Source organism: Vipera ursinii (assembly GCF_947247035.1).
Source record: "Vipera ursinii genome assembly, chromosome: 8".
In the NCBI taxonomy this organism is placed as follows: Eukaryota; Metazoa; Chordata; class Lepidosauria; order Squamata; family Viperidae; genus Vipera; species Vipera ursinii.
The window spans coordinates 7141365-7152943 of NC_139519.1; the positions used below are offsets into that span (position 1 = coordinate 7141365).

The window sequence follows — 11579 nt, forward strand, 5'->3', positions numbered from 1 at the left end:
GCCAGCCATGCTGAGGGGAAAGGGAGAGGTTTCCAAGCTGAGCCATGCTGGCTCAGGAATTCTGGGAGTTGAAGTCCACGAGGCATAAAAGAGCCAAGGTTGCCTACCCGTGGCCTATACCATTTCAGACCAAAGAACCATTCTGGCTGAGGAATTCTGGGAGTTGAAGTCCACAAGTCATGAAGGGGCCATAGTTCCACCATGCTGGCTCAGGAATTCTGGGAGTTGGAAGTCCACGAGTCATAAAAGAGCCAAGGTTGCCTGCCCCTGGACTAGATACACCGAGTTCCCTCAGTTATTCACTACACGATTTAACCTTCAAATCCTTCATCATATTTGTTGCTCTTCTGCACTCTTTCCAGGGTCCCAACATATTTTTTGTATATCTACTGGCCGTGAAATGTTGTGTTGACATGAAGGGAAAATAATCAATAAAAATAATAAATTAATAAAAAAATAAAAAATAAAGGGATAAATACGTGAAGTCATAAAAATAACCTTGGTTGCTTAGACAACTCTAAGCAAAACATGACAACGCAATAAATGTATTTTCAAAACAAAATCGGAAAAACCATTGTTTTGAATGATACCAACCGTGTAAAACTCTCTTAAATCATCTTAACTACTGTTGCTTTCTAGGTCTTATTCTAGGTCAGAAGAGAGTAGCACATCGGAAAAAACAAGGTAAGCCTCTAGAACAGGGGTGTCAAACTCAATTTCATTGAGGGCCACATCAGCATTGCGATTGCCCTCAGGGGGCCGGGTGGGTGTGGCCAGGGTGGGCGTGGCCTACTGGGTGGGCAATGCTAGAGTGCATATGGCCTACTGGGTGGGCGTGGCCAGCTCTACATCGTTCGCCTCAAGGGTGCCTATGGGGGCCTGGGCAGGAGTGGGACAGATCTGAGGGTCTCTGACAGAAGGAGGGTCTCTGGGCCAGGGCCAAGGCAGTGGGGGCCGTTCCCTCACTGTTTCCAGGATGGCTTCGCGGGCCACATGAAACCACTTGGCGGGCCGGATCTGGCCCCCGGGCCTTGTGTTTGACATGTCTGCCCTAGAAAGTGGATCGGGGCAACCTCCTAAAATCTAGAACCACATTTTTGCCTTCGGCAAAGGTGAGTTTGTTTCGCAAGAGCAGCAGCTGCTGTAGGCAAAGCCTCGTTCTGTTCCATTTTAATTCCAAGTAGAAATGAAGGGGGCTGCCAAATCCAGACGCTTGGATGGCAAATGTTCCTGGACCTTCTCCATCCCCTCCGATAGAATTGCTACCTAAGGAGGGGGGTGGGGGGCTTTTATTTATCAGCCCGAGAAAAGGACGTGTGTTTTTTCCCCCTTCTCCTTATTTTCAAGACAACCAAGCAAACAGTTGTTGGATGGGTAATTCTCGTAATATTCTTTATCTAAGACTTATCTCTCCCTTTAAATTTCAGCTAAACTTGACCTGATGTGAGCGGAGGAAAATTACACAGCTGGAAGAAAAGAGAAAGCAAGATCACTGCACATTTATGTCTATGTCATCTAATAAATCACTGTTTAAAGCATGAATATATTGACTTTCTAGGTTCCAGGTTCAGTACGGATGTGGGTCACACACCTCAATTATTTTTGGGGTCTCAACTTTTTAACCAACTGTAAAAGGCCACAGTACCAAGAGTCTGCAAGCATATTGCATGCGGTGTTTTTTTTGCAGTTAAGAGTTGTCCTTTTGCTATCTCCCAACTAAGTGTCCCGTGTGCCTCGCAATCCTTCTTTTGCATCAATAAAGAAACCTGAAAATACAGGTAGCCCTTGACTTACAGCGCTTCATTGAAAAGTAAAAAAAGTGACATGCCTCTTTTCAACAGTTACGACCGTTGAAGCATCCCCACGGTCACGTGATTAAAATTCAGACGCTTGGCAACTGGTTCATAATTATGATGGTCGCAGTGACCCGGGCTCAGGTGATCCCCTCTTGCGACCTTCTGACAAGCAAAGTCAATGGGGAATCCAGATTCATTTAACAACCTGGTTACTAACTGAACAATTCCAAGTGATTCACTTAACAAGTGTGGCAAGGAAGATCGCCAAGTGGGGTAAAACTCACTTAACAAATTTCTCACTTAGCATAAATTTTGGGCTTGGTGGTCATAAGTTGAGGACTTTTTTTAAAAATCCCATTTATATCCCGCCCTTCTCCGAAGACTCAGGGCGGCTTACAATCTAAGAAGCACAAATCAATGTGCTTAGCAATAGCCTTCATTCTATGTATATGCCTGCTTATTTATTTATTTATTTATTTATTTATTTATTTATTTATTTATTTATTTATTTTATTTTAATTCCATTTATATCCCGCCCTTCTCCGAAGACTCAGGGCGGCTTACAAGCTTAGCAGTAGCCTTCATTCTATGTATATGCCTGCTTATTTATTTATTTATTTATTTATTTATTTATTTATTTATTTATTTATTTTATTTTAATTCCATTTATATCCCGCCCTTCTCCGAAGACTCAGGGCGGCTTACAAGCTTAGCAGTAGCCTTCATTCTATGTATATGCCTGCTTATTAGGGCTTTCACACACACCCCAAGCGGCATTATTACAAAGTCAGCTTGATTGCCCCCAACAATCTGGGTCCTCATTTTACCTACCTCGGAAGGATGGAAGGCTGAGTCAACCTTGAGCCTGGTGGGACTCGAACCTGCACTAATTGCAGGCAGCTGGTGTTACTTAAGGAGGCATTAGCCCACTGCTCCACCAAGGCTCTTAGGCCGTTGTAATGTTGAATGGTCACTAAATGAACTTTTGTAAGTCGAGGACTACCTGTATGGCTGTGGGTGGGAATGGCAATGATATGTTGTCAATAATTTCCAAATGTGCTCCCAAATCCCCCAAAACCTCAGGACCAGCATTACCTTAATCCACTCGAAGGCGCTTTTTCAAAAGGCAACTGGACCGTTTTTTTCCCGAAGAGGAAGAGGAAGAGGAAGAACAAGGAAGAGGTGGAAGAGGAAGAGGAGTAGAAGTAGTTTTGCTTTTCATCTATGCAATTTTGTCGGTTCTGGCTGATGAAGCTGCTTGGATGTGAAGTGATATGTCTGGTTCTTCATCTAGGAAAGAACAGTGTTGTCTTTTGAAAAAGCGCCTTCGAGATAACTATGAGCTGGATGACAGAATCTCCCCAGACCTTATCTTGGGAGCCGTGGTGCACAGTTGGAATGCAGCATTGCAGGCAAACTGCCCACTGCCAGCAGTTCGATCCTGACCGACTCAAGGTTGACTCAGCCTTCCATTTTTCCAAGGTGAGTAAAATGAGGACCCAGATTGTTGGTGGCAAGAGGCTGACTCTAAAACTGCTTAGAGAGGGCTGTGAAACTCTGTGAAGCGGTTATATAAATCTTAAGTGCTATTGCTAATCCATTTCTCCGTGCCGTCTTTGTTTTCTCCGGAATTGCCAGTGGTAAAGTAGGCCTGTTTTGACGCCCCTTGTCCAAACTCCCATCAAACCCTGGAAACAGCACTGACAAAAAAATACTCAGTACGGCACACATTGTAATAAAAACTCTGTTATAGACTAGAAACCTACGAGCTTAGACACTGCAGAAGACCCCAAACTGAATTGAGCTTGGAAATGGACAGAGAAAATGCTTAAGTCTTTCCCCCCCCCTGCGAATTGGCTTTCTGATCAAATTGCCCACTTCATTCCTGCTCCTTTTTTTTAATCGAATGGAGAATATAAAAGCAAAATAAGCACAGCATTTTTGATTGGAAAGACAAGTATCAAGGAAAGGGTCACACACACTATTGAATTTTTACACACTGACTGGATCCATATCAACTACGTCTACCTCATCCCGTTTTTTTTCAGAGAATGTCAAGCTTGCAATGTCTTTGGTACTGCTTTGATGGATTTTGATTAATAATACAGTGCAACTAAAGGGTTTATAATAGAACAAGTACACTGTGATTGTGTAAGCTTATTTATTTAGTTTATAGCTAGAATATATGATGAGATTAGAACCGCTGGGAGAGGCATCAACAACCTCAGATATACTGATGATGACACTTCTATGACTGGAAGTGACAAGGAAGGCAAAGCCAAAGCCAATGGGCCTGAATTTCTGTGCAATAATTCAAAAGTGGGCAAAAGGGGCTTCCAAGAACATTTTCAGCCGGGCAAGTGAAAATACCCCCATTTTGTTTTTCTTCTCATCCAGCAGAAGGCTTGCTCTTCTGACAGTGGAGGTAACTGCAGATGAATGAATTGGATCATCACTGCTCTAAGGTTTAGTCACCCGAGATACCGGGACCGGTGCAGGAGTGCTGCAAACTTTAAAAAGAGATTTCTGTTTGCAAGAAAAAGGATAAGCCAGGCCTTTGACACCGCACAATGCAACATAACCCCCATAATCTTATGCAGAATTGACTTGGGAGGCCGGTGTGTGGTGTGGTTGGTTCACATGGTGTGGTGGGATGGAGGGTTTGTTGTCACTGTGTGTTGGGGGGAGAGAGCACGGGGGGGGGAGGCTCAGCTAATCTCAATGTACACATGTTGTACTTTGACAATAAAGGATTATTATTATTATTATTATTATTACTATTATTACTATTACTACTACTACTACTACTACTATTATTATTATTATTATTAATTATTATTATTATTATTATTATTATTATTATTATTATTATTATTATTATTATTATTATTATTATTATTATTATTATTATTATTATTATTATTATTATTATCATTGGCTCCAGGAAGATTGAGGTCCTTGCCTTTAAGCAGCTTGAGCAGGACTCCAAAGCTCCTAGTTCACCAGGTCTGGAGCAATAGCATTTTTCTCAGGGCTTGGGAGTGATGGGGTATGTAGTCTGACACGCTCAGAAAAGGTCAGTGGCATCTGGGTGCCGGGATCCCACCACTGGTTTTCTGTCTCCCCAGGGTGCTCATTCCACAATGAAAGCCACTCCGGTGCACGTGGAGCGATCCTCCTGGGCTCTTGGCCCCAGGGCAGAGCGAAGAAGTCTCCATCATCATCATCACCATCATCATCATCATCATCATCATCATCATCATCATCATCATCATCATCATCATCACTCCTGGATCCCGAGCGCGCCTTTCCTTACTGGACGCCTCTTCCCACGCAGAGTAGCAAGAACGCGGCGGCCGTCGAATTTCCGGGCGCAGGCAGAAGCGTCCGGCGGCTCCGGCGGGGTTCGGGCGCGTGGAAGCGCCGCGCCGCCGGGGCGTTCTCATTCCTCCGCGCCCGTTAGCGGTCGCCTGTGGCCGCCGGCGCCGCCTGCCTGGGCGCCCGCCATGGCCCTGCTAGCGCTGCCCTTGGCCTTCCTCGCCGTCTCCTTCGTGGCCCCGCAGGGTGAGTCCGCTGCGGGTCCCCGGGATTGCGCTCCCCGAGCGCGGGCCGGTGGCAGCCTTTTGCGCCGCGGAAGAGCCCCGGGGAGAAGCGGCGGTGCGCCCCGAGCGTCGGAGCTTGGCCTCCCCAGGGGCAGGGCTCGGCTGGCTGATGGGCTCCTTTAGGACCCTAGTAACAAGCAGAGCTTATGTGGTGGGGGTCCTCATCCTCTTCTTATGGGGACAGTCCTGCCACCCTGGAGGTGAGGCTTCCAGCAAGCTTGAACAGATAGGATAAAAACGCCCCCCCCTCTCCTCTTCTTTTTCTCTCCCTCCATATATTATTGGTTTGCCTATCCCCCCTGCCAATCGTGTGACTCGGTGGTGGCAAATGCAAAGTGTCCACAGTGCAATTAACATATATAAAAAAGGAATTTAACCCAAGGCAAAGAAACTCCAAAAGGGTGTTGTGTATAAACAATGCTCTTGGCAATGTTATGTAGGTTGAACATTGGTTTTAAGGGATTATGTGCCATCAAGTCACTCTTGACGCCTAGGACTCCAGAGAACTGCAACGGTGCACAAAGTGTCCCAAATGGGATAAATAGAGCTTCGCCATTTGTGCCTTGAATGAAAACTTGGGGCTGCCAACTTGGTACTTAGACAAGATATCATGAAACCTTAAAGTTATAGTTTTGATCGACGGGTTGATTAAGTGTTATCAAGTACATTTCTTCTCCTCGCTGCCACGTGGATTGATTATGAGGGTGAAGTTTTGTTCTCCAAGCTTGTGGGTTGGTTTCCGAATGTTTCGTTACCAAGCTAGGTAACGTCTTCATCCGAGCTTAGGGAATGTCAGTGTTCTTCTGTTGATGAGGGCTTCAGGGGTGGGTGGCTTCAAGTGAGGGATGGGTCACTTCTGACCCATCCCAAGACCCATCTCAAGACCCTCACTTGACACACCCACATCTAAAGCCCTTATCAACAGAAGAACACCGACACTGACATCACCTAAACTCTGTTGAAGACGTTACCTAGCCTGGTAACGAAATCTTCAGAAACCAACACACAAGCTTGGAGAAGGAGCCTCACCCTCCTCCTGCACCTGAGCTACAGATATTTGCCACTATTGCAAATGGGTCGATTTTCTCCATGATGAATCTATCCCTAAGCTGGTCTCTGAGGTCTTCTAATGGGAGGGACACTTATCCCCACTGTAACTGAGGCCATCCACTAGCTGCTGGTCAGTCCTGCATTGATTAGCTATGGAAATTTTGCTTGATTAGCAATGGAGATTTTGAGCTCAATTGTAGCCGTAAAGTCAAGAGCTACCTGTACATGATTACGAGAGTCTTTCTCCTGCCTAGGGTCTCAGCGGTCATATCTGCAGGTGATTGTTCCTCAGAGGAACCCAGCTCACGCCACTGGAAATAAGGTATTTCTTGGATCTTTCCCAGTCTGTTGTCAATGTTGCTTAAACTCACCTTTTAACCTAATCAGGAGTGTCCAACCTTGCAAGCCTTGGAAATAGTAGAGTGATGAATGCTGGGAGTTGCAGTCCACAAGTCTTCAAATTGCTGAGGTTGGACAGCCCAGATCTAGGCCATCCTCTCACAACCGCCTTCATAAATAGTTTACTTGACTAGTGTAATTGGCTTTTTCTGGGTCTCTTTTTGAAGATGACTTGAAGCTAGTGTGTGTTCAGAGCACAGTACTCAATAACAATAGTGACATTACCTATTGATTAGTTCTCCAAACAATTCGAAATGATACGAAGATAATACAGAGTGAACAGTAGGGTGTACAGTCTTCACAATAAATCATTACCTCTGCAAACAACCCCAGTCTGTTGTAAGTAGCCTATCTTCTTCAAAATGGTCTTCGACATGAGAAGGGCAGTCTTGTTAGTCATGGGCAGGTTTGTCCTCTGCAAGGAATAAGATTCTCTGAGATAAAGTGAAGAAGCAGCTCTATTCTTCTTGACAAAACCTTTGGCATCACAGCAAGCCACTTTAGGCCGGCGCTGGGCCCTCCTCCTGGACTTTCGATTGAAGAAATGTCTCAGCCGTCACCTGGAGCACCAACTCTGTAAGAAAAGGTTGAGAGGGACTGTGGAGCAGAGCACAGGATAGTCATAGGGCCAGTTTACCTGAAAGAGTTAGAGAAGCAAGCTGTTTCGTGCAGGAGATTTAAGCACGTCTTCCCAGATTTGCACAGCTTTTTTCGCATTATTTTATCATCTGTCATTTCATGTTCAAATGCGATGAGGCAGAAAGAGCAGACAAACCAGCTTAGATCAGACCAGGAATAATTCAGAAGTCATATCCTCTGCATTTCTGCTGTAATACCTCAATCTGCCCACTTCTTGGCTGTATGGAGGGCAAGTCCCTAAAGAATTAATCGGAGCTCCCCTTTTATTCCACGTATCATAATATGCCAGGCATGATTTAGAATTAGAGTTAGAATAACAGAGTTGGAAAGAGTCTTGTAGGTCATCTAGTTCAACCCCCAACCCCCCAAGCAGGAGACCCTACACCAGGGGTAGGCAACCTTGGCTCTTTTATGACTCGTGGACTTCAACTCCCAGTATTCCTGAGCAGGCATGGCTGGCTCAGGAATTCTGGGAGTTGAGGTCCACAAGTCATAAAAGAGCCAAGTTTGCCTACCCCTGCACTACACCATTTCTGACAGATGGCAGTCCAGTATCTTCTTGAAAGCTTCCAGTGATGAAGCTCCCACAACATCTAAACGCAAATTGTTCCATTAGTTGATTGTTCTCACTGTCAGAAAATTTCTCCTTATTTCTAGATTGAATCTCTCCTTGATCAGTTTACATCCATTATTCCTTGTCTGCCCTTCAGGTGCTTTGGGAAATAGGTTGATCCCCTCCTCTCTGTGAGACCCCCACAAATCTTGGAACATTGCTATCATGTCTCCCCTGGTCCTTCTCTTCACTAGACTAGCCATGTACAGTTTCTGTAACTGTTCTTCATACGTTTTAGCCTCCAGTCCCCTGATCATCTTTGTTGCTTTTCTCTGCACTTTTTTTTAGAGTGTCAACATCTTTTTTATAGTGTGGAGACCAAAACTGGTTGCAATATTCTAGGTGTGGTCTTACTAAAGCTTTATAGAGTGGTATTAATATCTCACATAATCTTGATCGAATCCCTCTGTTAATGCAATTTAGGATTGCATTGGCTTCTTTGGCTGCTGCTGCACACTGTTGACTCATATTTAATTGATTGTCCACTAAGACTCCAAGATCCGTCTCACAGTTACTGCTATTAACCCTGCTTTCACACAGTCTATATGTATTGTTGTTGTTGTTAGTTGTGAAGTCATCTCAACCCATTGTGACCCCATGGACAACGTTCCTCCAGGCCTTCCTGTCCTCTACCATCTCCTGGAGCCCATTTAGGCTCACGCCTACTGCTTCAGTGACTCCATCCAGCCATCTCATTCTCTGTCGTCTCCTTCTTCTCTTGCCCTCAGTCTTTCCCAGCATTAGGCTCTTCTCCAGTGAGTCATTCCTTCTCATTAGGTGGCCAAAGTATTTGAGTTTCCACTTCAGGATCTGGCCTTCTAAAGAGCAGTCAGGGTTGATCTCCTCTAGGACTGACCGGTCTGATCGCCTTGCAGTCCAAGGGACTCGCAGGAGTCTTCTCCAGCACCATAGTTCAAAGGCCTTGATTCTTTGGTGCTCAGCCTTTCTTATGGTCCAACTTTCACAGCCATACATTGCAACTGGGAAGACCACAGCCTTGACTATACGCACTTTTGTTGGCAGGGTTATGTCTCTGCTTTTTAGTGTGCTGTCTAGATTTGCCATGGCTTTCCTCCCGAGGAGCAAGCGTCTTTTAATTTCTTGGCTGCAGTCCCCGTCTGTGGTGATCTTGGAGCCCAGGAAAATAATATCTGTCACTACCTCCATTTCTTCCCCATCCTTTTGCCAGGAATTGAGAGGGCCTGATGCCATGATCTTGGTTTTCTTAATGTTTAATTTCAATAGTTTCTATATGTATACTTTCAATTTTTCTTGCCTAAATGTAAGACCTTACTTTTCTCTACACTGAATTTCATTTTGTTAGATGGGGCCCATTTCGTTAGATATCTGTCAAAATCCATCTGGATCTTGAGCCTATCATTTAGAGCAATTTGCTATTGGAAATTCAGGATTTTATCTGATTCAGAGGTTCAGCCTGCCATGCTCTTTTCCAGCAGTCAGAACAGATTACTTGTAATAAGAATCTGCCATTTGTTCCCTGGCTAACTGAGCATTTTTCATTACTTATTTCAAAATTTGTATGAGCTCAAACACATATAATAATACTTATGAAACAATATAAATCTCGCTAATACAGGACACCTTTATCTTAATGTGTCTCAGAGGTGTGGCTACCATGCAGACTTTAATAGCAAGGAGAAACATGTCATGTGTCTTGTTGAGGTGATGGGAGCTATCACAATCATGCCGAAAGTCAACGGGGTGGGTGGGGTGGCAGGAATGGCAACCAGTCAGCTTGTCTATAGTGACTGACACACTCATAAATTGGGGCTGCAATGGATTACAGCAGGGGTCCCCAAGCCCTGGTCTGTGGACCAGTACTGGGCCACAACATGCCAGCCACCGGTCCGCACAAACAAGGAAAGCCCCATCCGCGGGATGCAGGCAGCACACAAAGCCACGCCCCTCCAGTCCATGGAAAAACCTCTCTCCACGTAACCAATCCCTGGTGCCCAAATGGTTGGGGACCTCTGGATTCCAGGAGATTGATTGGTAGTGGGAAACACCAAAGTTTCATGCTTGTTTGGGAATGGTAGTGAGCTCTCCAAGGTGCTGATGGTGTTTGTCCTCTGTAGATGGACAATCCCTAATTGGCTTTTTAGAACTCTAACCTGGCCAGGATAAAGGCTGGTAATTATACCAATCTTTCTCCCTAGAGTTGGGTGATATAATGCTGGAAACATGTTCAGCTTGCTCAGTGGTCTAAAGACCCATTTTCCCCAAAACATTCTTAATTCAACAACCACACTCAGTTCAACAACCAACTTCAGAGACCCCCCCCCAAGGACCTCACAGTTTCTTAATTCTTTATAAACCACTGAAGCTTTCATTTTTTAAAAAATGTAGGAATGTTATCCTCTGCTTTTAAAGAAGGTTTCCTCAAATGAACAATGAATGGGGTAGGTCAGAATGGACAAAAGAGTCCAGAGTGTGATTTTCCGTTTAAAAATCTCTAGAATATGTCCTATTACCAGCCTAACCTCAGATTTAAAATAGTCGAAGAACGGAACAGGGAACACCCTTAAAACCTATTATGCATGCCTGTCAAAGGGAAGTTGGGACCAAAAAATATGTTTATTATTTACTGAAGAAGAAATAAAGAATTGGCCAATAGGACCTTTTCAAGGGAAGGAGTGAAGAGAGGGCAAGTTACTAAGTAAGCTTTGCCTCGGATTTCTGCTAACCTGATTGGAATATTGGGAGATGATATGAATGGAGTTAAATAAATCAGTGCTAAATGAGATCACAGTTGCCTTAAGAATTTATTGTGTGGTGTGGAGGTAGCACGTTTTAAAAGATGCCTGACTTTCGAAGACAAAGGACACTTCAGGACAACCACCACAGTTCCTGATAAAAGGAAGCAGCTTAACTAGAACTCCAGAGCTTCTGTTCCAGGTGGTCTGGAAAGAGAGGAGTTCTCTTGGGAATCTGAATATGTGTGCTGGCTGGGATGGTGGGATAGTCTGTCAGACATATTTGCACATCACTGAGTTGGGGAGAAATCTCCTTTAGTGTAAATATGCCTAACTTGGTGACTTTGGGACATTGGCATCCTAGATCCCCAGGCAGAAGGTTCTGGGTTGCAGAGAATGGGACTGCAAGCTTTGGTTTACAGAGCCTGTGATGGGATGGTCTGCATTCAGCTGAAAATCATTTCCAGCCAGCGGTAACATTTATGTTCAGCTGTACCTTCTTTACAGACCTGACTGGTTTGTGCTGCTTGGATTTTGCAATATGAATAAAACAACAGCAATAACACAACAAACCCTTTGGCTGTTTCAGGAGAGGATGGCGTTTGATATGAACATAGAAGGGGAATCCTTTTCAATTTATCTAAAGCAACAGTGAGTAAAGGAAATAATTGGAAATTACTGCCTGCTTTGTAGTTAATTTGCGTCTTTGCATGACTGCTTAAGGAACCATGTAAATGGTTTAAGAGATTTCAAGGCTTGTCTGCAC

The 11579-nt window shown here is 44.5% G+C and overlaps 1 protein-coding gene across 1 annotated transcript in view; it reads left to right on the top strand.

Moving 5' to 3' along the window:
- Positions 1-4840: 4840 nt before the first annotated feature.
- LOC310644106 (disintegrin and metalloproteinase domain-containing protein 2-like) overlaps positions 4841-11579 on the top strand; it is a gene marked incomplete at its 5' end in the record, with an annotated part of 36623 nt that continues 29884 nt past the window's right edge. Inside the window, 4 exons of the mRNA XM_083368878.1 lie at positions 4841-4845; positions 5134-5360; positions 6703-6770; positions 9723-9821. Of these exons, the coding sequence (XP_083225004.1) occupies positions 4841-4845; positions 5134-5360; positions 6703-6770; positions 9723-9821 (399 nt within the window). The remainder of the gene's footprint in view (positions 4846-5133; positions 5361-6702; positions 6771-9722; positions 9822-11579) is intronic.